Source organism: Corylus avellana, chromosome ca1 (assembly GCF_901000735.1).
Source record: "Corylus avellana chromosome ca1, CavTom2PMs-1.0".
Classification (NCBI taxonomy): Eukaryota; Viridiplantae; Streptophyta; class Magnoliopsida; order Fagales; family Betulaceae; genus Corylus; species Corylus avellana.
In genome coordinates this window covers 46,828,923-46,855,415 of record NC_081541.1, presented here as the reverse complement: position 1 = coordinate 46,855,415, position 26,493 = coordinate 46,828,923, and the positions used below count along the sequence as shown (strand labels likewise).

Below are 26,493 nucleotides of genomic sequence, written 5' to 3'. Positions count from 1 at the left end.
ATCATATTTTATTTTTATTTTTTTTTATAAAAAAAAAAAAAAACGCTGGGGTGAAAGTGGAACCACCCCAGTGTTTTTTTATTTTTTTATTGGTTCTTGGTTTTTTTTTGGATTTTTTTTAATATATATATATATATATATATGATGTGACATCCAAAAATTTAGGTATCATGCCATATGGCGCCCACGTATAAGAGTGACATGGCGTTTCGTTAAAAAATTTAATGGAGTCTTGATAGAAGTATCAAGTGAATTTATTAACTTACCACAAGTATCATTTATGATATTTTTAAAAATTTAAGTGGCTATTTAATTTTAGTACAAACCACAATTATTAAAATAGTATTTAACCCAAAATAAAAAATAAAAACCACTTAAAATTTTGGAGACCCTTTAAGGGAGACCCTTAAAATCCAGGCCGTTTGATGCATCGAACGGCCTGGATTCTTCAAAGAACCAACGGTTGAGAAGAATTCCCAAGTGTTCGTTTTTCTTATCACCTTTGTCCATCTCGGACCAATCTAGACCCTCTCTCTGGGAGCCTTTTTGGTGAGCAGAGATCTGATGATTTCAGGTGAGCCATGATTTTTTTCTTTACTTTTCTTTTCTTGAGGAGTGTTCAGTTTGATTAAAAGCTCATGGGTATAACCGTAGTTGATCAATGGAAGACCGAACTTCCCAGTCTGCCCCTGGACCCCATCCTGACGACCGAGTCAAGCTCAACGTAGGCGGCAAGCTCTTCGAGACCACTCTATCGACCGTCCGGTCAGGCGGTCCTGATTCACTCCTTGCGGTCCTTTCGGACCGCCCGACCCACGATCCCAACCCGGTTTTCATAGACCGAGACCCTGAGATCTTCTCGGTCCTCCTTTCTCTACTTCGATCGAATCGCCTCCCCTCCACAGCTCGCCGATTCTCCAAGCAAGAACTTGCCGATGAGGCCCTCTACTACGGCATCGAGTCGCGCCTTAAGTCGGCGATGTCGCCACCTTCCTTCTCCGGGATCGACGCTTCCGTCGTCGCCACCATCCGTCCAGCCTCCGACGGCCTTCCCTCGGCGTTCACGGCAGCCTCCGACGACGGCTCCGTCTGGATCGCCCATGGCGGTCAGATCTCCAGCTACGACTGGAATCTCATCCCCGCCTCGACTATCCGGACTCACTTGGAAGATATCACCTCGATCCGCCGGATTTGGCCGGACATCGCCGCCGTAGGATCCGAATCCGCCGCCGGTCTCCACTTCTACGATATCTCGGGCGGCCGCCACGTCGGTTCGACTCACTGGAGCGATCCCTCTGATCCGCGCATCTACAAAGCCCAAGTCACCGCGATTTCTGACTCACTGAGTTCAGTCTTCGCCTCGTTCGATTGTCCGCATAGAGAGAATTGCGTCCTAGTTATCGACAAATCCACTCTCCAGATTGCTTCGGAGCTCGGCCGGCAGTCCGGCGGCTCGGCAAAGAGCATGGTCCCCGGGAAGCTGACGTGGCTTCCGGAGAGAGGCGTGCTCGTCGCAAGCTCAGTCACGAGCGGGGCGTTCGGGTGCTCAGGGTACATCAGATTGTGGGACCCGAGGTCTGGAGAGGTGGTTTGGGAGACGATCGAGCCAGGTTCGGGGCGGAGCAGTAGGTTCGGGGACTCGTTCGCTGACGTCGACGTGGACGTGGACGAGTGGACCCTGTTCAAGATATGTTCGAAGTCGGGCGATTTAGCAATGGCAGACGTGCGTAATTTAGGAGATGATCCGTGGGTGTATTTGAACGACAAGAACCCAAGCATGATTAACAGGAGTGAAGGTGGTGGCGATAGTGTAATTCACTGTTACAAGAAGCAAGCGTTTGTGGGGAGAGAGGGAGGCTTGGAGGTTTGGTCCAGAGTGGAAGGAAGTGAAAATCGAGTGGAGGGAGAGAGTGGGGTTTGTGAGGGTTTGTATAGGAGGAATTTTGTTGACAAGTTGAAGGATTCTGAGAGAGGGATTATAAAGAAAATTGAAGGTGGTGGGAACAGGTTGTTTGTTAGTAGAGAAAATGCTGAAGGAATTGAAGTCTGGGAAAGCTCTAATTCTTCTGCTGCTGTTTTAATCACGTGACTGTTATAGGGATTGTTTTAGGTATAGGAGAATTTGGGTCCTAATGAGGAATAAGATCATCACTAATTTTGATACCCAATTGCTAGCAATTAGGGGGCATGGGACTCACCTGTCCAAGAGTAACCCGCCCACTTATTGGAATGGTTTCCAATTAGGGTTTTTTCTACTATTTTGTAAGAGATATGTTATACATCATTTTCTCAACCATATCTTGTGCAATTTTACTGTAGACTCGTATTTGGGTCCGGAGATGGGTGGGAACAATTTTCAATTAGGGGTTTTTGTATTATTTTGTAAGAGCCATCTTACACATCATTATCTCAACCATCTCTTTTGTAAATTTATCATTAGATTTTTCTCAACCATATCTCATGCAAATTTATTGTAGACTCGTATTTGGGTCCGGAGATGGGTGGGAACAATTTTCAACTAGGGTTTTTTGTATTATTTTGTAAGAGTTATCTTACACATTATTATCTCAACCATCTCTTTTGTAAATTTATCATTAGATTTGTGAACTCACATCTAGGATCGAAAAATATGTGAAAGATGGGATGAAGAATAATTTTTATCATTTCTCATTTTGTATCGTGATTGATTTTTTGGGTTTATATGGTTAATTGTTGCCCTTTTGGAAATCATTTGGAAACTGAAAACTTTCAAAACTCCAGACAGTGTTGCCCATGAAACATGATTCCTGTACTCCATTTTCCATAACTCAATATGCATATCTTTATCACGAATAAAACAAAGGTGTCCTCTTCACATGCTATTCTTTCTTTTGGAAGATCGAATTTGGTCTATACAATTGTCATGTGTACTTTAACATGTAAAACCACATGCCTTTTTAATAGTTTGTGAGAAGCACGTGATGTTTTTAATAAAATTTTCTCCAACTTTATTAATACTAGCATATGGTTATTTCATGTTTGAGAGATAAGTGACAATTTTATAGATTGGATAAGAATAAGTCCTCTAACCAAGTTTTGAAAGTCCACAATGAATCCTAGTGATCAACTTTGGATGCAAAATCACACTAATTCAAGAAATGGCATTTAAACATCACCAATTCATTTGAAAGAACTAAAACAAAACCTGATGTTTATCTGCATTACAGAATCAGGCTCATGTTATTATAACTTATAACCAATGATCATCTTGCAGTTAGTCTTCAAGGAATTGAATCCAAAAATGCTAATGGGGAGAAAGCTAGCAAGCAAAAGAGATGATGGCTCCTTGAACCTTCATTGTGGGAACTTCAAACTCCATGCTTCTCACATGGATCTTAACTGACCCAATCAAAGATCAAAACAAAATCTTGCATGCAAATCTGCTCATAAACCAATGTTCCCCAATCCCCAATCCTCAATCGCAATATTAATCATTGCAACAAAATCTAAACAAGATGTGCCCGCCCCCATCCAGAAGTAGCAGTTTGCTTAATCTGTTCATTCCTTGCCCACCATCCCACAGATTACCATAATCGCAAATAGAACTTCCAAATTTGCCAAAAATTATCCATGTGACAGCATGAATGCTATCCCTGAGCCTCAAATATGTCTAGCTAGCCTCTACTAAACAGGATGCTTCTTTCAAAGAAAGCGGCCACAAAGGTGAGAGTGCAACAACTTTTCCAACGATGATCAGAGTTGGAGATACCAACTCTGCCGATGTAATTCGTTGAGCTAGATCCTTCAGTTCTGCAAAGACCTGTATAATTTTGCAAATGCAACTACAATAAGATGTTGGCATTGATGGGACAAAATCTTGAAAATATGTCATGAATAACCTACCTTTCTAAGGATGAGTCCTAAAAGTTAAGATGTAAGGGTCAGCAAATTTTATTTTTATTTTTTCTTCCTAAAAACTCATACATAGAAACTGTACGGGGCTGGTTTCTTCCCAGATATCCGTTGAGGTTCTTGAGATATCATAGCATCCCCAATTGAGTGAGTTATTTTCCCTTCAAGTAAATGCACTTTTAAAATAAATCCTAACATATATAAAATTTAAATTAAATTAAATTAAATTAAATTAACATATTAAGTAACATGGCAGAAGGTAAAATAATTCTCAAAGCATGACTCGAGGGAGTAGGAGCAGGTGATATATCATAATCACAAGAAAGGCTTATAAGAAATTCAAAAGCTGAACAAGGGTCTTCACATATACGATCCAATGTCATTTTAGATTCCAATGAAGTACCTTGCTTCTACCCTATTATCATCTTCTTACCAACTTATGCAACAATTCCATTCCACAGGATGAATTTCTGTGCTAAAATGCTATGGAGAACTTATATACACAATATCGAAAGAGTAATAATAAAGTTTTGATTCATAAGGACTGAATGTCGATTAATTTTTGTTGTGTTCAGCAACCCCACATCTGAAACTGAAACCTTATAAACAAATCTATAGCTTTGAGGCCATTGAATCACTTAATCTTCCGACATGCAACTGTTGCAACAATATTCACCTCAGCGTCTCACACTCCATATTTTTGATGTGTACAGATGGATACGTGCATGAGAAGTGGAGTGCAAGTGACTAGAATCAATATGCACCAGCATTATACTTTATAAAATTTAAAAGATTATGCATGATTTGAGTTTCAAAGTTTCAGTTTATAGGTTGAGAAATGAAGGAAGCTTTCTAAGCTCATTGAGCTAATCTTCTTAATGCCAAATGATACTCTAGTTTAAGGACAGGTTAATGTCCCTTGACATGTGACTTCGAATTTAAAATGGTTTTATTCATCACCCTCATAAGATTTTTATAAAATGACATCGCCTATGAAAGCTTCAAGAAAGTCAGAATCTTAGACAATTCCATCGTGAACGTATGTGCAAATGAGATAAACCATAAAAGTTATAAGCTCATGTTGAAGAAAGATAAATAAAAGGCTTGTTTCACAATTTATCATGTCAACAATGACTTTAAACAAGAGAGCTTCTGAAAACGTTATGACTTTCAGGCATTTAGTTAATGACTTTGACAAAATAGGAACAAAGCAAGGGAAAAAAGAAAAAGAACAATTTTATGTGAAGAATTGTGCTTACTGTGCGTTGTTGAGGTGTGGTCCCCCGCTCAACTGCAACAGCCGGTGTGTTAGGGGGCAGACCATGATGGATTAACTTTTGGGAAACAGAGGGGAAGGTTGACAAGCCCATGTACAGCACCAACGTTGAATCAATGTCAGCTGCATTTTCTGCTACAAACAAAGGATCTGCTCCTCCTTTCCTTGAGTGCCCAGTGAGAAATCTTACACTGTTTGCCACGCCTCGATGAGTTAATGGAATTCCTAGCTCAGCTGCTATTCCTGAAGCAGCAGTAATACCTGCAAAGCATTTAGTATAACAATCATACTACTATTTGAAAGAGAACAATGCTTCATATGCCCATAAGAAAATTGTTTACTAACAAAAAACAACAATGCAAGATTAGCCTCATAAAATAATATTAGAGAAATGTCTCGTGTTCTGGTCTATATTGGAAGCCACCCTTCAAGCTAGCTTAGAAAGAAAACCATTATGTCCATGGTTTCGTGCATTGCAGATTATCAACACACTGTTCATATTTCCAATTTCTACAAATCATTTTTCCACCCAAATCATTTTACTTAATTTTCCTGATATTGGTCTATCCCCGATTCCCCTTCATATTTGGCAACATTTGTAACACACTTTCAAAGTGATTCACAAAGAATGGTAGGTGATATGAATTCTCCACACAAAGAGAATAAGTTGTGAAAGTAAAAGGCCAATCAAACCTCATCTAATGGAACCAAATTAATGTAGTATTTTCTCAAAGTGCACCATTCCAGATTTTCACAGTCTCTGGTGATGACAATCATTATTCTGTAATAGCTCCATTTAAGAACTGATGGCCTTTCTTTTGGATATGCTATGTTTTATACACAATGGTAGCATTCAAGTAAACGAGGCATTAAATTGCATCCTTTTCAAGAATGAGATTCAAGAGACTACTCAACCATCGGATACCTGGAATTACTTTCACTTGAATCCCTTTCTGTTGCAGAAAATCCATCTCTTCCCCACCTCTCCCAAACACCTAAAACGCAAGAAACATATGTTAGAGAAACCTCCACTAGGGTGCACATGACATTGCATTTCAAGGCTAATACCACTATACTAATTAACAAATTTTAGTTGCATTTCCAAACTAAAACTCACCAGTGGATCCCCTCCTTTAAGTCTCACAACAGTAGCTCCGGCTTCAGCAAAACTCAGAAGCAACTCATGTATTTCCTCCTGTTATTAAAAAGAAAAGGAAATGATCTCACTCAAATGCACAGGTGACCCAATTGCCCATAATCCCAATTCAACAACTTTTTGACCAATATCACAACCCCCATTCCATATCAATAAAAACCCACATAACCAAGTAACAAAAATCCCAGCAAAACCGAACTGTAAAAGATATAGAAATAGATTGATTAAAATAACAGAAACCCAATTCAAAATCAAAGGAAACACACAAACCCAAATGAGAAACGATGCCAAGCATATAGACAAGACTTTTTTACCTGGGTTCTACTATGGTAACCTGCAGTCTTGCCAACATAGAGAAGCCTACCTTCAGGGCCAACGAAATCCAGCACTTCATTGGACACCAACCGGTCATACAAGAGCAAATCAGCACTCTGAATCACTCTCACAGCCTTGAGTGTCAGCAGTTCAGGGTCCCCAGGCCCTGTCCCCACCAAGAACACATTCCCTGGCCCACACTTTCCCCCACCACATCCTTCGCTTTCTCTCTTCTCTCTCAGCACCTGAAGCAGCCTCTTTAGCTCTGGTAATTGTAGTGCTATGTCATCTTGCCTTATCGAGTCAGAATCAGGTGGAAAGGAGCAACATGTAATTTTCTCCACTTGGTTCGTGTATAGCCATTCGTCTCTTTGGTATCTCTCAAAAGAGTGTTTCTCAGTAAAAGGGGAAGACGAATAAGAAGAAGAATCATAGTATAAAGAACAAATGGGGTGAAAGTTTACGGATTTGGGTTTTCTGAAATCGGTTGAAGATAGAGAAGGAGATAAATATTGGAGCCTATTAACAAGCGCCATTACAGTTTACGAGAGACACACAGAGAGAGAGAGAGGAGGGGGGAAAGACTACTGTTTTTGGATGTTTGATGTGGAGTTTGGGAAGGTTGAGGAGGCAAAAGTGGCTTCCTGGGCATCGAGAGGGACGTGTCTTTTGGGAACTTTTGGGGTTGGTTTATGGTTATTGGGGAGGTTCTATCTCCTACACTCCATCTCAGAGTAGCTTTGAAGAAAAAGCCAATGGCTACTTCCAACGGTGCCTCCTGAGACTACATGTCAGGTGATGGTTGGGTTATTTTATCTGTGGGTGGGGTATTTTATCTGTGGGTGAAGGGGCTTCCGAGGCAACGAAATTAGGGGCGGCTGGGGTTGGGTCTGGGTCGGGCTGTGGGTCGGCAGTGGCACTTGTATTGAGTACTTCTGTTTGGGGCCCTAGATGCTTAGATTTTGGGTTGTAATCAAAATAAAATTTGTAACATGTTAAAAAAATTAAAAATTGAAAAAAAAAGTCCGCTACAACAGCTCTCGCTTGGGGTTTGTCGGTTTGGTGGGGTGGCCAATCACTCCTTGCCTCCAAATGGGTGATCGGCCATCTAGCTATCACTCTTTGCCTCCAAAGGGGTGGTCGGCCATCTAGGTGGCTAGATGGCCGACCACCCCTTTGGAGGCAAGGAGTGATTGGTCACCCCACCAAACCGACCAACCCCAAGCGGAAGCTGTTGTAGCGGACTTTTTTTGTGGGTCGGCAGTGGGCACCTATGTTGAGTACTTCTGTTTGAGGCCCTATAAGCCTAGATTTTGGGTTATAGTCAAAATAAATTTTGTAACATGTTAAAAAATAATAATAAAAAGTCCGCTACAACAGCTCTCGCTTGGGGTTGGTCGGTTTAGTGGGGTGACCAATCACTCCTTGCCTCCAAAGGGGTGGTTGGCCACCTATGGTAGTGGCTAGATGGTTGTCTAGCCACCGTTCAAAAACGACGCAATAACTCATTTATTTGTGTAATTTATTTTTTTTAGACTAACGTGACAGTGTCACGTCGCATTGTCAAGTTAGCGTGTAAGCTAACCGCACATACAACTAACTTTTTTTTTTTTTTTGGTGTAAAAAATAAAAATATTACATGATCAGATTATATGCGGGTGTGAAGAGTTTAATCTTTTGAGTATGACAATTTGTTAAATATAATATTTTCGTTTAGATTTTATGCCATCCAAATAATTTATTATCCCTCAAACACAAATACAGAATCATCAAATTCACTTTGCCATCCCTAACATGTCAGTTATATGGTTAAACCCTATAATGAATAGCTCCATTGTGATCGTTTTAAGTAGAAAACTTCTATTTTGAGTGAGCAAGAAAGATTGATCATATTTCCAAAACTCTGTTTATGTTTGGACTACATATACTTAAAACTTCTTAGTTCTTAGCCTTGTTAAACTGATGGAATTTAAGCTGATGGAGGTTTCAACCAACCACTTAAATTTTCATTGTTTTTATTAATATATTTAGATATTAAGAAATGGAAATACGATAATAGGTATAATAAAGATATTAATGACAACAACTTCATAATGTTGGTGATATAATATTTATAGGGTTTGTGACAATGACCGTAATCCTGATAACAACGGGATATAAGATGTAATGCCATATCAGTAATTAGAGACGCACACAAAACGTAAATTAAAGATGACCGATCAGTAATTGGTAATAATAATACAATGATGATACTATAAAATAAAATAAAAAATGGTCGGAGAGGGGAGAGAGGTGAAATAGAAGTGGTATTGATACTATTAATGTAGAATATGGCTCGTGTTATGTGTTTTGTTACACAAGAAACAAGCAAGTTTGAGGGCCACGTTAGTAATTGGAGATGCACACATGATATAAGCTGAGGTTGCCACATCAGTAATTAAAAAAAACGTGACTCATAACAATACAATGATAATATAAAAAATTAATGGTATAAGTGCATGAATCTTAAGTCATCCATTCTTCTCCCCCTCTCCTTCTCTTGGTTGGTCATATCATAAAAAAAATAAAATAAATAAAGGACATGAATCCCTTCCTGAAACACCTAAAGTTTTGCCATATTTATGTTTATCAAACAAAATGAATACCATATCTACCTAACACCAGGAAATGAGGTTATTGAGTAGATTATATTATAAGAGATATCATTTCAGACATTTTCAGAATTCTCTTCAACTTCAAGTTATGGACTAAATAGAAAATTCACAGCAGCATTAATACTATAACTTGTAATTTTGTTCAATGGATATCTTCCTATAACTTATCTTGACTTTTGTTTATAATCTCATTTCCATCAAACCATATACTAAGAGCCTGTTTAGAATTACGTTTGAAAAATAGAATTTTTAAGTTAAATAAGAGCTTTTGGGTAAAAGTTTCATTTTTAAGCTTTTATCAAAAGTGTTTTTTTGACAATTTTTAAGTTTTTTGAACACTTAAAAGCGTTTTAATTTTTTTACCAAACGAGTATATATATATATATATATATATTTTTTTTTTTTTTAAACGGACTTTTTGGGTGTTAAAAGCACTTTTAGACCCCTCAAACACAATCTCAAACATATCCTAAATAGATAACAAATTAAATTCACCTTAATACAATGTAGTTTGATTTTTTTATTTTTTTTATTTCTATTTAAACGTCTTTGTTTATGTTATCTATACTTGAGTTGCGCCTAATTTATGGATTTGAATATCAGTAATTTATATCTACTGTGCTAATAATTCGAATAAAAAATGTGAAAGAGTTTGAAAGAGACCCAATTGCTTGAACCAGTTGGTAGACAGCCCAAAATTTGAATGTGAATATTAGCTTTCTTACATATACTTTCTAAATTATTATTAATTCAGACGGTAAAATTATTTTAAATATCTATAATTAATTTGTTCAATTTTCTAGTCACCTGTAAAGAAGGCCCAAGCCCATGTAGAGTTGGGTCTCTCCAACTAATCATAAGCGCTCTCTCACTCTCTCTCTCTCTGTCTCTCTCTCTCAAAAAGGGCGAAATTTCGCCGCCTCTCAGCCATAGCCACTTCCTCTGCTTCTCCCCATAACCCTCTCCTAAAACCTCAGCCTCCCTCTCTCTAAAGCTCTCTCTACATTTCCATAGTTTTATATATCTATTTGCGATTTTGTCGAACAGTATAGCTGCGTTTGGACAGCGTTATATCTCATTGGTAAAGCATACTTTCCACTGTGTTTTGTTCTTTGTTTCCGTCTAATTCTCTGTTGGGTTATCGAGAAGACACAGAGTAATGAAGAAGAACGTGAAAGTTTGAATTTTGTTGTTTGGGTGTTTACTGTTTTCGTGTTTGAAGGATAACAGAGTTGTCTTAAGGGAGACAATCATTGTATTGGCTTCAGTTCAGCGAAGTTTTTTTATTTTTTTTTATTTTTTATTATTTCGTGGGTTGAATCCTTGCATTAACTGACTGAGATTCAAATTTTTGGTTGTTATTGTATAGTCAGCTCTGTGCTTTAGGTACTAAGATTTTGATTCTTAGTGTTACTGCTTATGATAAAAGTACTTTATTTTTCTGTAATTGCATTATAAATCTGTACATCATGGACCAATGGTTATTGGGTATCTGTTTTATGTGTGGGATAATGGCAATTTAGTGGAAATTGATGTTTTGCATTTTCGTGTTTTTGGCCTTTTTTTGAGTATCTGGCTTCCTATAGATTGGTATGAGTTGGAAAAATAAAGGAATTTTGTTTGCTTTTGTTTTCTGGATATGCGTCATAAGATTACCCTGAAATAGAGAATGGGATCAATATCAATTATTGATAATTTGTGATTCTTTATGTATGTGTCTATGTTGAGCTGCGAGTTAAATGTAAAGATAGTACATTTTTCGGATTGGCATTCTTTGGTCTTATTGTTTTTTTAATATAGTTGAGTGAATGAAATTGTTTCACTGATTTTCTAAATGCAATGAATGTGGGTTTGACTCTGTTGCTAATGGTTTTAGTTATTGCATTGCAAGATAATAATTCTATGTGACCTTTCAACTGATGCAGTGTGCTCAAATTAGGAGGGAAATATGGCGGGGAAGTCAAACAAGGGGAGGAACCGGAGAGGGGCACATACTACTGTGCATTCTTCTGAGTCAGTGGTCTCATCTGATGCTCCTGTGAAAGATAATTCAAGTGCGTCAGAGTCCCCCAAAGCTGATTCAAATGGTGTTTCAACTTTAGATGAATCAACTAATGTCACACCGGAGGTAAAGGAGTCTGAAACAGCAAATTCAGCTAGCCAACAGAAGCAAGGTGAAGTTAGTTGCATGAATGTTCTAATATATGCTTTATGGCTAGTAACTCTAGCAAGTATTTCATAGGAATGTTGAATTTACCTCGAGTGTCAAAGTAACTTCATTTAATTGTTTCAATACATGGAAATTTAACCGCATTGAGGAATTGTAATCTGCTTTCAATGGCTGAAGACATTTTCTGAATTTTGGTGAATCCAAGTACATACAACTGAGACAAGATTGCAATTTTCTATTTTGAAAACACTAGATGGTAGTGTAGCCAAAGAAAGAAGGGATTTAAAATTTACTGTTCTATGCTTTCCACTTGCTGGAAACGTCACGTGTCAATACATAGATTACCTGCATGTATGCAGGGGTGGAGCCAAGACTATAGCATTTGGTAGAATTTTTTATTTTTTTTATTTTTTGTGGGGGAGGGCACCTATGCCTTCTGCCAAACTTTGCCCTTGAATGTAAGGAACTTGGTCATTTAAAAAGAATTGAGTAGGCCATACATGCTGACATTATATTCAGATACGTTGATGGATAATTCATATATACCTACCATACTTATGAAAAAAAAAAAAAAAAAAAATCATATATACCTACCTGTATATGCATATATGTGCGTATATTGGCAGACATGCAACTATTCGTCTTAGCTATTGGCTTTTGTTTACTTAAGTTATCGAAGTGGGAAGTAACATTTTTTAACCAATTGATTTCTGACCTTATTTCTTTTAAGATGAGGAGGAGACAAGTGCCTTATTTATATTACAGATAATGACTTTATATACAAAATTAGTGGGTGGTGGCGGGCTACTCTTAGCAATTTATGCTGTCAAACTTGAGCCTTTTATTACCAGCAAGTATCTTACATTTGGCAATGATACATCTGGATGCATAACATCAACAACTCAACAAAGCCTCATCCCATTATATTTTAGTTTGTGGCTGTTGCAATGGATTATGATGCTTGATCTTCAGCCTTTCATCATATATCTCATTCAGTTTATCCCCCTCACATGAGTGCAGGTGACCTTCATCTTTATCCTGTCTCTGTCAAAACACAAAGTGGCGAGAAACTTGAGCTCCAAGTGAGTAAATCCACTGCTTGTATCTTTACTCTGCTTTGAATTGATAAAATGCAGAACCGTGCATGCATTTAGTAGTTAATTTCTAGGCTCTTGGAATATACTGATTGCAGTTGCCTGCATGGAAGTCATTTGTCTTTTAATCTGGAATTTGAGTTTTTTATTTTTGGCATAATATTTACCTTATCCATAAAATATAGATGGCTGAATTTGTAAATCTACTTGCAGCTGAATCCAGGAGATTCTGTAATGGACATAAGACAATTTCTTCTTGATGCTCCAGAGACGTGTTATTTCACATGCTATGATCTATTGCTGCACACAAAGGATGGTTCCACTCAACATCTGGAAGATTATAATGAAATTTCTGAAGTGGCTGACATTACTACTGGTGGTTGCTCCTTGGAGATGGTTCCAGGTATACTTGTTTTGCTTTGTTTTTGAAGTAATAAGGTCTATCTACAGGCTCTAACATGGAAAGTTTTTTTGGCAGCATTGTATGATGATAGATCTATAAGGGCTCATGTTCACCGTACGAGGGAATTGCTCTCCCTTTCCACGCTTCATTCCTCGTTATCAACATCACTTGCATTGCAGTACGAGACAGCACAAAACAAAGCTTCCAGTCCAGGAGGTTTGGGATATTGAACATGCTATCAGTGTGCTTCAATTATTTTCCTTGTAGTTTTACGCTGTACCACACTTATGCTTCTGTATTTTACTATGACCTAGATACTGCGAAAACCGAGGTCCCAGAGCTTGATGGTCTGGGTTTTATGGAGGATGTTGCTGGTTCACTGAGTAATTTGTTATTGTCATCTTCAAAAGAGATCAAATGTGTGGAAAGCATTGTGTTTTCCTCCTTCAATCCTGCCCCAAGCTATAGAAGGTGAATTATAATGTCTCTTCTCTACACCTTTACCTTATTATGTTCCATAAAATCATTGACTTTTTTTTCTGTGGAAACCATATAATGGTGTTTTTGTTGACCCCAGGCTTGTTGGGGATTTGATTTATTTGGATGTAGTAACATTGGAGGGTAATAAATTTTGTATTACCGGAACTACAAAAACGTTCTATGTCAACTCAAGCACTGGTAATACTCTTGACCCAAGGCCGAGTAAGACAAATTTTGAAGCAACCACCCTTGCTGGGCTCCTGCAAAAAATAAGCCCCAAGTTTAAAAAAGGTAACATAACATGATTTAAGCATTTTATTTTGTTAAGGTTTGAAGTGGGCTAATTTTCTGATGACATTGAATAAAATTTTCCTTCTGTGTGCTTATTCTGAAGCATTTCGTGAAATTTTGGAGTGGAGGGCCTCTGCACACCCTTTTGAAAATGTTCAATCTTTGTTGCCACCAAATTCATGGCTGGGAGTATATCCAGTTCCTGGTAAGTTCAGCTTGATAGAAGCTTTTGTGATATCTTTTCCATTTAAATCCATGAATTGATGGATGGAGTTTTGGCTTTTGGAGTTGTGGAAAGTGTGCTATTTTTCTTTGAAGTTTATACTCAAGAACCTCTTTTCTACTATAGTATTGTAGAGCAAGTTTTACATTTAGGTTCATCATGGACCATCTCTAAGACTTGGGCTAGCTTACTGTTGGCCTAGTTTAGGCATTTCTGCTTCCCGCAAGAAGTTAATTTGGAACTTTCATAAGTTTCCATAAGTCAGTGTGTAAAATCTAATTTAAAGAAGTAGGATGTGATGGAAGATTGTGTTAATTAAGACTTTTTGTGTACATGGAGGCGCCTTACTCTTTTAATGATATCTCGATTACTTATTAAAAAATAATTTAATGGTGTTCAAAAGACTAGGTTTATCACTTTATGAGTGCATTGCTTATTGGTAATATTGTTATGTTGATGCCAATACAAAATTTGCGTCTTTCAGTTGCACAATATGATTATTACTAATTACATAACACATTTTGGGATGATAATTTTTTAGCATCTACCCTACTTGCTGCACCAGCATGACTTATGGATGTTTTGTCAACTTTTGGGGTTCCTTGGTGCCATGGTTTATTTTCTTCCGTTAAATTTTGTATATATTCCCATTGCCAGATCACAAACGTGATGCAGCCAGAGCAGAAGATGCACTGACTCTTTCTTACGGTAGTGAGCTGATTGGCATGCAAAGAGATTGGAATGAGGAGTTGCAATCCTGTCGAGAATTCCCTCATTCAACTCCTCAGGAAAGGTTGATCTCTGATTCAGTGACCTGTTACAGTGATGCTGATCCCTTTAGTTTATTTCTGCATTTTAATAATTTCTTCTCTCTCTCTCTTTTTAAAATTGTTTCTTCTATATGGTTTCCAGCTTCTCTACTAACAAAGGTAATTTCATTGCAGGATTCTGCGGGATAGGGCTCTCTACAAAGTAACATCGGACTTTGTCGATGCTGCAATCAGTGGTGCTATTGGAGTGATCAGTAGATGTATACCCCCAATAAATCCAACAGATCCAGAGTGCTTTCACATGTTAGTGGGATCTTAAAAGAACCTCCTTTTTTTTTTTTTTTTTTTTTTTCTCTTTTAAGGAATTCATTTCAAATGCTTAGAAGATAACACATTTTTGGCTATTTACTGTTGATTACTATATCTTTGTACCTCAACGTTGAAAACATGTTTTCCAGCTTGGTAGCTAATTAGTATCAAGTGTACTTTAGTGCAGGCTATAAAGTTCCTTGAGTTAGATGTGCTATCACATGTTAATGTAAGACTAGACTTTGCTTTGCTTTCTTGGATAAGCTTTATATAAAATGGTTACTGCCTGTAATAATATATTCTGAATGGTTCTTGGTATGAATCTAGGGAATGCATTTTTTATTTTCTTATGTTTTTACGTTACATTCTCTGTGATGGATCTTATTTATTTTTGACGTTCTTATTTTTCCTTGAGAGATTTGTTAGTGTCGGATTAGCATCATAGCTACACTTTCTTGGTTTTAGGTATGTTCACAACAATATATTCTTTAGCTTTGCTATGGATGCGGACCTTGAGCAGCTGTCCAAGAAACGTGCATCCAATGCTAATTTAAAGGTTGAGAGTTCAAGCTCTTTAAACAGTTCATCTGATAAGGCCTCCAGTTGTTTGTTACATGGAGAGAGTGGAACTCCCAATGGGGAAAAATGTGAAGGATCAACTACAGGAGAACATGATAGTGGCGTGGAAGTGGCTTCTGATGTGTCAGCTGAAACACCGTTGACAGAGAGTGAGCAGGCTACATATGCTTCTGCAAATAATGATTTGAAAGGCACCAAGGCGTACCAGGAAGCTGATGTCTCTGGACTTTATAATCTTGCTATGGCCATAATTGATTACAGAGGTCATAGAGTAGTAGCTCAGGTTTGTATCAAAGATACCATATCTTTTTGTTGGTATATTTACTTTTTCCTTAGGAATGTTATTTGACTTTTTAGTGCTTTTATAGCTCAACACATAGCCCATGTATTTGTTGCAAAGGTGTTTATTGACATTCTGGGATTGCTCTCTCTCTCTCTCTCTCTCTCTCTCTCTCTCTCTGTGTTGTTTTCTTGTTTTCTTGTATTCGACTTTTCAATGACTATTTCTTGCAAGTAAGAAGTAATTGTTGGCACTTAAACAAAGGAAAGAAATAATTTGTGCAAAATTTCCTTTTCAATGCTATTGCTTGACATGTCTCGCCTAGTCAACATATAGTTGCATGACCTATTATTTTTTTTTTATTATTTTTTTTTTTATGTTAGCTATTTCTACTTGTTTATACCAATTCCTGTTGTCTTAGAACATCTTTGTGCTTGTCTATGCTTAAATTTGTCTTAGCTGGCCCTCAGTTGCTTTTACACATTTCGCTGCAGAGTGTTTTACCCGGCATTCTTCAAGGGGACAAATCAGAATCTCTTCTGTATGGTTCTGTTGACAACGGCAAGAAGATATGTTGGAATGAAGATTTTCATTCCAAGGTGAGGGAGCATATGAATTTGTTGCTTTGTCATGCTGTCAGATTTCTCATATTACATCTTTGTTAATTCTTATGTGAGAGGATTTCTTAAGCTTCACATGGGGTAGGATAACTAATCGATTGAGCAGCAGCTCGTAGACCACCTAAAAAGGAATATTTATTATTTGAACCATATCCTGACATAAGAAGTCCAATGGGAGCAATACTTGAAACCGCAATCCATAAAAAAACCCCGATATTGGGGCCTGGGTCGATATTTCAAAAAAATATAATTTTCATTTGTGGGAGTTTATTCTCTTTTTGTTTCTTCAATGCTATCTATGATTTGTGAAATGGATTTCCTTGTTAGACGTGCTAAGTTTTTCTTTATCTTTAGGTGCTTGAGGCTGCTAAACACCTTCATTTGAAGGAACACACTGTCCTTGATGGATCTGGAAATGCTTTCAAATTAGCTGCCCCTGTGGAATGCAAGGGTATTGTTGGTAGTGACGACAGGTAATTACTCTCTTGGGTTGGTGTATTTATTTACACAAATCTTTTGTTGGTTGCTTTTCTCCTTTTTAGTGCTTGGATTTCCTTATCCATAATGCTTAAAATTCGTTAAAAATTGTGATCCAGATATGGAATTGCCAGCACTTGGCACTTTCAATGCACGTTTTCCTCAAAAAATTGTTGTTGTTGTTTTTTGTTTTTATTTTTTATTTTTATTTCTTATGTCGGGGAAACTCTCTAAGGGAAGGCCCTTCGGATTCACCCCTGCAAAGTAAATCCAGATCTCGTGCACCGCATTTTTGAAAGTTTCCCTACACATAACTGGTTAAATCACTGACTTTTCATCAGGGGGTGTGGCCCCAAGGAATTGTTTGCATCCATGAGGTGTTGAACCTTGGATCTTAAAGGGAGCAAACCCTCAACACCAAGGCCTTCACCACTTGGGCCAATCCCTTGGGGTTTTGTTGTTAGCTAATAAAAGCCCAATCCTCAAATCCTTAAATTTGTTGTTAGTACACCAAATTTAAGGATTTGAGGATTGGGCTTTTATTAGCTATATAGTCGTAATCTCTGCTACATGCTTCTAGTTTCTGACTACATTTAGGATGCCGCAACTGTTCACTAATGCGCTTATTTAGATTTTATAAAGCTTTATGCAGTTTTTTTATACGTTTTTTTTGTTTTTAAAATTTCAATCTCAGGCATTATCTTCTTGACTTGATGAGAGTAACACCTCGAGATGCAAACTTTACTGGACCTGGATCCAGATTCTGTATCTTGAGACCAGAACTAATTACTGCGTTTTGCCAGGTAAATTATGATATTCTGATATTAACATCAGTTTTGGGCCTTATTTCATATGTTCCTTCTCTTATATGAATATTTCCTTTATTGGAGAAGGCCCAAGCTGCAGAGAGATCAAAATATAAGTCTGAAGGAGATGCTCAAGTGACCACTAACTCTTCAGAGGCTTCTGATGTTGCCAAACAGGTGAGAATGGAGGCAAATGAAACTGCAGCTTGTGATTGCCATTAGTGGTGTTTTTTTTTGGGAGTGAATTGCATTCTTGAATGTTATTCTCTGATTTAATGTTTATTTTGCTTTACTAGTATTTGTCTGTTGGAATTTACCTAACTTTTTACCTTCTATTCTTTGATTATGTACTTCTAACTGCGTTTTGGTGCCTTTTATTTATGTTGCAGTATGGCTTGAGTTAGTGATGATTTGCACTACTGTTTGTACAATGCTTGCCTGCTTGTTACATGACAATATCTTAGTGCCCTTGGATTAGCAGTGTCAGCAATACTCGTGTTTCTAGTGGCTTCTTTTGGTGTGAATATATCCACCATAGTCAAAGAAACAAATGTTTTCGGTTATGAGGAAATACCAGTATCCCTGTGTGAGTCATTGTTAGAAATTTGCCTGTCTTATTATTGAACTTGAAAGTGTGACTTCGTGTGTTCTCTTCTTTTGTTGAGGAGATAGTTATAGAATAGCAGCTCCTGCATGGTTATGCCCCTCCTGTCATCGTCATCCTCGTTTAGAAGTAGTGGTGTTCAATTAAGAGGATATTCGAGGTGTTTGGAAATAGAAAATTGCCAGCAAGTATATTGCTTACCAAAAAAGAGTTGGGAGTATCCATTTTCTTGATTTGTGGGACAAAAAAGTGGCAGGTACTGTTATTTTGGCGGTAGATAGATGCTTAAAGTATTGTAGATGTATAATACTTGGACTTGAGCAAAAAACTAAGAATTACATGTTTATGTCACTTTAGATCACTTAACACTAATATGTTATAATATGAAGATAGCTTGTGCCATGATTTCCCTCTAATATTCTGCTATACATGACCCTTTCTCTTGCTCTTCTTGCAGGATATAACAAAAGATGGGAAGCATGAGAATGTCAAGGACTGTGCTTCTTTATCAGCGCAAACTGAATCATATGATGAAATTCTTTTTAACCCTAATGCCTTCACGGAGTTTAAGTTGGCTGGGAGTCAGGAGGCAAGTCTGGATCTTGTAATAGTATTTGTCAAGTTTATTGAATTCTAAGTTCTCTTATATAATTTTTTACACTTTGCCTTCCCCAGGAGATAGCAGCAGATGAAGAAAATGTGAGGAAAGCAACTTCATATCTTACAGATGTTGTCCTACCAAAGTTTGTACAAGATCTTTGCACGCTTGAAGTTTCTCCTATGGATGGGCAAACATTAACTGAAGCACTTCATGCCCACGGAATCAATGTTCGCTACATTGGAAAAGTAAGCATTAATGTTTCCAGTCGATACTCTTATGTACAAATTTGACTGATTAATTATTAACATATAACTATGGGAAAGATAAGCTTTTTTAAAAAACTTTGCCTAAATTGATATTTATTTTCTATGGTATCCTGAAAGTTGTGATGTTCTTTTTCCTTCTTTCTGCCAATGATTGTATTGCTTTTGACATGTCTGGATCTTTATTACAGGTGGCTGATGGGACGAAACATTTGCCTCATCTTTGGGATCTTTGTTCTAATGAGATTGTTGTCAGGTCTGCAAAGCATATCCTCAAGGTGACGAGAATAATCTTACCAGCTTCTACGTCATTATTTGGTTTAGAAATGATGGGATGAAATGCATACATTATTTCACTTAATGCCATAAAGTTTCACTGTGATGATTTTGCAACGAGGTGTCACTCTTACAGTAGATACTGTAACATGACACCTCGTTCCTGCTGTTGGTGTTACAGGCAGCAGCTATCAACTTGCCTGCACCTGCTTGAAACATAAAGGACAGTCTGGCTTACCTTGTTTGTATGCATGTGAAAAAATGTTTCTTATTCACATCCAACTTTCCCTTCTTTTCTGCTTTAAAAAATTGGTGGATGCTTTGTTTGCTACACTTGTCTAAGATGAAAGAACACAGACTCCCTTATTTTTTCCGACCATGGTAGAAAAAGAAATATATGTCTAATCCCCCTTCCCATGCTTTAACAATCCACATTGATGGGGACCCAGAAAGCTGACTTTACTTTTCATATTCCTTTGTAGATCCTTAGATTCTATCCTTGCACACAAAACCTTATGTTGAGGCTATCTTTTACTTTTATGCAGGATGTTTTGAGAAATACAGAGGACCATGATTTTGGGCCGGCTGTATCACATTTCTTCAACTGTTTTTTTGGAAGTTATCAAGCTGCTGGTGCAAAAGTTGCTGCTAATACTATTCAGTCAAGAACCCACAGAAAAGTATGTGCAACTTAGATGAACAGTTTCAGGATTACTTGTGGTTACTTCGGCTAGTACTTCTTTTTAGTTTTGAGCTTTTATCAGCTGATTCTTGAGGCCATATGTTCCCTTAATTTTTTTTTTTTTAATTTTTATTGTTTGCAGTCTGACATTGTAACTGTACATTAGTAAGCAATTAATTGAATCTTTTTCTTCAGAAGACAGGAAATTTTTTTTCTTAAGATAAATAATGAGGTTTAGAATCCAAAATCTTTACCAAACCAGTCACTTCTTCGGGTATAGAAATGTTGTCCTCAGGCTGTGTTTTATTGTCAATTATTTACAGGACCAAGGAGGTCATCAATCTCCAGGAAAGCCTTCTAGGGGGCAAGGAAGGTGGAAGGGTGGAGCATCTGCAAGAAAGAATCAATCCTCATATATGAATGTTAGCTCAGAAACTGTGTGGTCAGACTTACAAGAATTTGCAAAACTGAAATATCAGGTATCAATTGTCAGTAAGTACTTATCAAAAAAAAAAAATTGTCAGTAAGTCTCTAAAGGGAATGCTGGGCATTTCTAGGATGTAGGACGAGTCACTTGTTATAAAAAGCATTAAAAAGACAACATATTTTTAGTTGACTGGTCTTTTGACTTTCATTGCTGATGAAAATGAAATGGAGTAATCTGTTTCATATGGGATCTCCGATCACATTCTTTGTTCCTCCCATGATTTATCTCTGATGTTTGAAGTAAATTTTCTCATGTTTGTAGTTTGAGTTGCCGGAGGATGCAAGGTCACGTGTAAAGAAAATTTCTGTTATCCGTAATCTTTGCCAAAAGGTAATTATAAGTTCATATCTTCTTGAATTGATTCCGGTTTGTGTCTTATAGTGCCACAATACATTACTTTTTGTGTCAGATATATTGCTTTACTCATGTTTCTTGTGCTGTTGCAATGGAAGCTTTCAAATTCTCTGTTAACTTATAGGATTAAGTGCCTTGAAAATTGGGAGTGCCATCCTTTTGCACTATGATTGTCCATCATCATATATAGATGTTTTTATTTTAATGTTGTACCAGAGCAGATGTTCGGGAGTATGCATAATTTTTACGACTAGTTAAGTTCCATCCAAATGGTTATTGGAAAGTAATATGATGCCTTACTTTATGTGTTATTCTTCTTACTGAAGAGTATTCTCATGCTATTGTCCACTTTTTCTAGATGTTACCTATTGTACGTGCCAGGAGATTGGATCTTCTCCAATTGGTTGTGTGTTTAACTTATTATTCAATCATGCTTCATGGGTATTGGTTAATCTCTACGCTTAAGCAAACAATATATATCATAGGGTGAGTTACAAGCTTGTTGTGGCCTAGAAAATTTGCTGTTTAGTCATAACACAAGAATTGGCTGCTTTTCACTAGTAAAAGCATTGTGTGGGAATTGTCCTCTAAAAAAGGAAAATTGAATGAATGGATTGTAGACTATACACTCTTAGGATTTGTGCCCCTTAAATGTTTAATTTCCCATTTTACTTGTGTGAACAATGCTGGTAACTTCATTGGCCGAGATCCTCAACTCTGACTATTCAGCCTTAAAATTCAGTATACTTGTGCACATTGTAGATGCAAAATTTACTATTTGAATTTGAAAACAGATAATCCATACTTGCCAAACTAGTTGCTCTTCTTACACTACACTGTTGTCCAACACTTCAAAGCAGCACTTCCTTTCTGATATGTTTTTTCTTGGTACACCCTGCTTTTTGAGTAAATACTTGTGGAATGGATTAGTCCTCCAAATCTTTTGTATAGCCTCCTCAATAATATGCTGCAATTGCTGAACTCTATTTAGTGTATATATATGCGAGTTTCCTGTTTTGCTACCATGTTGGATTCTTGTCAGCTCAAGCTGTAGAGTTTATTTGCCTTCATGTGGCTAATTAAGTATCTCTTGCTAATATTTTTATCGCTAAGATTGAGCTTCTGAATGAGCTATATCTTGCTTGAATATGGTTTCTTTAACAGGTAGGCATAAATGTTGCAGCACGCAAATATGATCTTAATTCTTCAGCACCTTTCCAAACATCAGATATCTTGAATCTCCAACCTGTAGTGAAAAATTCAGTTCCCATATGTTCAGAAGCTAAGGATCTCATAGAAACGGGTAAAATCCAATTGGCTGAGGTATGCACTGTGCTTTGTTGTCTTATTTAGATCATTGAATGGATATGTATTTTTGAGTCACCGTAATGTCAAATTAATCATCGAAAACTTTAGTGCCTAGGGCTTGTTTGGGAAGACAATTCTTCCCAATTCTTCTCAACTTTTTTCTCTTTTTTTAGTTGATTTGACACCACTAACACTCAACTCAACTCAAAAAATTTCAACCTTATTCAAAATTTTATATTCTTCAAATAACCCAAACATAATCTCAATTCTTTTTTCTCCTCGATATTCGCAATTTTGAATTCAGTTCAGTAGAATAGAAAAAAATCGCAAACCCAAATGAGCCCTATTAAATATCTTGGGATCGTGAAGTTGGTGTAGCTATGATATTAATATGGAGCATTATAATCCTGGGGAACTTCATTCATGATTGAATCAGCTTTTGGGGTTTGCATAAGGCTGAAAGTTCTGCTGAGTGTGGTCACATCATATTTTATGTTCTTGCATGGAAAGATGTAGTTATTAAGTCATGTGGCTCTTTGTTTCAGGGAATGCTTAGTGAAGCATACACGCTATTTTCTGAGGCATTTGCTATACTTCAGCAGGTATGTTATCCCATGGTTTGGCCTCTAGGAATTTCTATTGTATAGTGTATCAATTTTTTTTTTTTTTTTTGTGGTTTTGCAGGTTACTGGTCCAATGCATCGGGAGGTTGCTAATTGCTGTCGGTATACACCTCAAAACCATTCTGCATATATTTTTCTATTATTGTTAGCTTGATCGTAGTGGATAATATGTAGAAAAGTTTTGCATCTTCTGCTTTGATTTTGATCATAGCTAGCTGGCATTAATATTCCCTAGCAAGATATGACTGATTACATCTTTAAGTTATCGAATGATTTGTTGATAAAATTAATTATCAACTCGGTAATCTGCACTTAAGACCAAAGCTGATCAATTTCTGGACAAACATTACTGGTATTCCTTTTCGTTATTTTTCAGGTATCTCGCCATGGTTTTATATCATGCTGGAGACATGGCTGGTGCGATAATGCAACAGCACAAGGAGCTGATAATAAATGAACGTTGCCTGGGTTTGGATCACCCTGACACTGCTCACAGGTATGCCCTTCTTTTCTTTTCTTTTCTTTTAATCACTGATAGTATCTTTTGTGATGAAATCTTTTGGGGTTCGTAGGGTTTGACGTTATAAACCCATTGGACATAGTTATTCGCACTACCACAAGTGTAATGTAGCAAATATTAAGACCAAAAAAATGGAACCATTTAATGAAATAAACAGTGGATGAAATGTCACAATAAGTCTGAAAATCATGTGTAAGATGAGAAAAGCTTGTTTAAAGTTGTGTAAAATGGGAGAAAATTTATTTTCTTGTTGGTACTGTGTCCCCCCCCCCCCCCACAAACACGTTCTCTCTCTCTCTCTCCGACACAGTCACACATCTAATTATTGGTCACTTAATCTGCACTGTGCTACTGCAGTTATGGCAATATGGCTCTTTTCTACCATGGGCTTAACCAAACAGAACTTGCACTACGGCACATGTCCCGGGCATTGCTCTTGCTAAGTTTGTCATCTGGCCCAGATCACCCTGATGTTGCTGCAACCTTTATAAATGTTGCAATGATGTACCAAGACATTGGAAAGATGAACACAGCTCTTCGTTATCTGCAAGAAGCTTTGAAAAAGAATGAAAGGCTTCTAGGCGAGGAACACATCCAAACTGCTGTATGCTATCATGCTCTTGCCATTGCATTCAATTGTATGGGTGCCTTCAAGCTTTCTCACCAGGTTTGTACCTTTGTAAAATTAATTTTGCCTACTAAAGGGTTATCATTGGGCTACTGTAAATTGTAATTTACCAATTATTGCATTTGGTGTGACAGCATGAGAAGAAAACTTATGATATACTTGTCAAACAACTTGGCGAGGAGGATTCAAGGACACGCGACTCTCAGAACTGGATGAAGACATTTAAGATGCGTGAGCTACAGGTAAATTCATGGTGTCTCTGAGTGGTTGAAAGTTGGACGATTTTTATATGTTCTTAAATGGATGATTTGTTTCTCCTCTTCTCCCAACATCTTTGGGTTTCTGAATTTTGTGAATCTTCTTTTGACAGATGAATGCACAAAAGCAAAAAGGCCAAGCTTTGGATGCAGCTTCTACTCAAAAAGCAATTGATATTTTGAAGGTGCTTTTGAATTCTCCTTTTTGCTGGTTTTGTTTGTTATGGACGATTTCTTCATTATCATAGATGAAAGGGAAGACCATCATCATATCTCATAACAATTTCTGCTTGATTGAGAAAATGCTTCCCATATTCATGCTTTTGTCATTTTTTTGCCTGACCTGTTACTCATTCTCTATATGGTGTATACAACCCCTACATTTCTGATTTGAGGAGATCTTAAAAATTTGGTCCTTGTATCTTGGTACTCCTGCGCACTTATAAAAAAATCTCTTGATGCATGCTTTTCCAAAAGCTTTATGTTTAAGAAAAAGAAAAAGAAAAAAAATGTTACATGGTTCTCAAGCAAATGATTGCTTGTTGGTTATACTAGCCCCCAAATATCTGTAGTACTGCAATCGTCTGTTTTTGTCTGGTGTAATCTCTAATGTCATTAGATTTCTCATTTATTATTTGACATTGCATGACAGGCCCATCCTGACTTAATACATGCATTCCAAGCTGCCGCTACAAGCGGAGGGTCTGGGAGTTCAGGCGCTCCTGTCAACAAATCCCTTAATGCTGCAATAATTGGCGAGACTCTTCCCCGAGGGAGGGGAGTTGATGAAAGAGCTGCTCGTGCAGCTGCTGAAGTCAGAAAGAAAGCCGTAGCAAGGGGCCTCTTGATACGTCCACACGGTGTTCCAGTACAAGCTTTTCCGCCACTTACACAGCTCCTTAACATTATCAATTCAGGTATGACCCCAGATGCGGTGGATGCTGGGGAAACCAATGGAGCGAACAGTGAAGCTAATGGCCATCCTTCAAATGGCCCAGTAGATTCCAAAAACGAGCAATTGACATCAGGGAAAGAAGATCAGACTCCAGTTGGATTGCGTATAGGCTTAGCGTCACAGGATGCCAAGAAACAGAAAGCAAAAGCCAAAGTTGCTGCTTGATATGTTGCACAGCTGAGGTTATGTTGAGTCAAGAAATCCCCGGATTTGTTTGTGAGACTGGGAATAATTTCTATTATTGCATGAGAGCTTTTTCCAGTCTCTTTTGAGTGATGATCTACCTCGTTTATCCTCGGCTCTGAGAAGCTATAAAGGATTTTCAGATTTGCCGATTGGCCCAGAGGTATTCCTTTTTGTTTTAACCAATAATCAGGCTCATAGAGAGCATGGCGGCAATGCTCATGCAATAGATTAATCTATTTTTCCAGGTACTGACTGATGAATGAACTCGTCAGTTTTTTTTTTTTTTTTTCAATATATACATATATATAATTTTGGGCCATTTTTGGGTAATCATCCAAAGCATTTCAATGTTTTTTTTTTTTTTTTTTTTTTTGTGTAAAAACAGTGACAAGTGCCCTCTAGAACGATTGAGCATAATTTCATTTTTTATATAAAACAGCTTGCTTCATAATTTACTGTGCTTATAAAGGTTGGCTTTAAGAAAGATGTCTGTTAGAATAGCCCCTGGCCGGGAATTGTTTTTTACACAGTTTATCATGCAAATGAAGCAGGGCAGAAAACTTCCATATCTTTATCAAGTTTGTCTACCGGTTGTTTGCTTTAAACTTGGATATTCCTGCATGCTTTATCTACTCTCCCAAGGAAGTACCAGTTGAGGATCGTTTCATAGATCTACCTGGTCTCATTTATTTCCTGTGGCAGTTATTTAAAACCTATCCCTTTCCCCTTCCCTTTTTGTTGTTCCTTGCCTAACAATGGATCTGTTTTAGCTGGTATACCTACTCAATCCAATATTAGTAGGACAGTTTTGGAGTCGTTTACATGAATTTGGAGTGGCCTTGAGCTCTATTTTTAAAAGGAAAATGCCTGGGGTATTGTGACTTTTATTACAATCTCCTTTAGAACTAATGTGATGGGCCATAAATGTTAGAAAGAGTAATGCAAATGTAGCACC

General features: G+C 37.4%; 3 protein-coding genes across 3 annotated transcripts; 2 read left to right on the top strand and 1 right to left on the bottom strand.

The window, feature by feature from the left end:
* The first annotated feature begins 408 nt into the window (after positions 1–408).
* LOC132183500 (protein ENDOPLASMIC RETICULUM-ARRESTED PEN3) lies at positions 409–2,296 on the top strand. Its single transcript, XM_059596887.1, has 2 exons — positions 409–574; positions 655–2,296. The coding sequence occupies exon 2, from the start codon at positions 662–664 to the stop codon at positions 2,087–2,089; it is 1,428 nt and encodes a 475-aa protein (XP_059452870.1). The 5' UTR covers positions 409–574; positions 655–661; the 3' UTR covers positions 2,090–2,296.
* An 847-nt stretch (positions 2,297–3,143) lies between these two features.
* Positions 3,144–7,551, bottom strand: LOC132187892 (S-adenosyl-L-methionine-dependent uroporphyrinogen III methyltransferase, chloroplastic). The gene is made up of 5 exons (XM_059602322.1): positions 6,638–7,551; positions 6,285–6,362; positions 6,093–6,162; positions 5,151–5,428; positions 3,144–3,799 (listed from the first exon to the last, which is right to left on the bottom strand). The coding sequence occupies exons 1-5, from the start codon at positions 7,172–7,174 to the stop codon at positions 3,650–3,652; spliced, it is 1,113 nt and encodes a 370-aa protein (XP_059458305.1). The 5' UTR covers positions 7,175–7,551; the 3' UTR covers positions 3,144–3,649.
* Positions 7,552–10,155: 2,604 nt separating this feature from the next.
* Positions 10,156–25,782, top strand: LOC132179139 (clustered mitochondria protein). The gene is made up of 29 exons (XM_059591791.1): positions 10,156–10,373; positions 11,218–11,466; positions 12,483–12,544; positions 12,770–12,959; positions 13,035–13,175; positions 13,274–13,430; positions 13,537–13,730; positions 13,834–13,935; positions 14,611–14,746; positions 14,898–15,026; positions 15,498–15,894; positions 16,386–16,490; positions 16,866–16,984; positions 17,683–17,791; positions 17,882–17,971; positions 18,856–18,987; positions 19,074–19,244; positions 19,454–19,540; positions 20,084–20,218; positions 20,544–20,699; positions 20,969–21,037; positions 22,226–22,384; positions 22,915–22,971; positions 23,054–23,094; positions 23,369–23,488; positions 23,870–24,179; positions 24,275–24,382; positions 24,511–24,582; positions 25,050–25,782. Exons 2-29 carry the CDS (start codon positions 11,241–11,243, stop codon positions 25,515–25,517), a joined length of 4,242 nt encoding a protein of 1,413 aa, XP_059447774.1. The 5' UTR covers positions 10,156–10,373; positions 11,218–11,240; the 3' UTR covers positions 25,518–25,782.
* Positions 25,783–26,493: the final 711 nt, after the last annotated feature.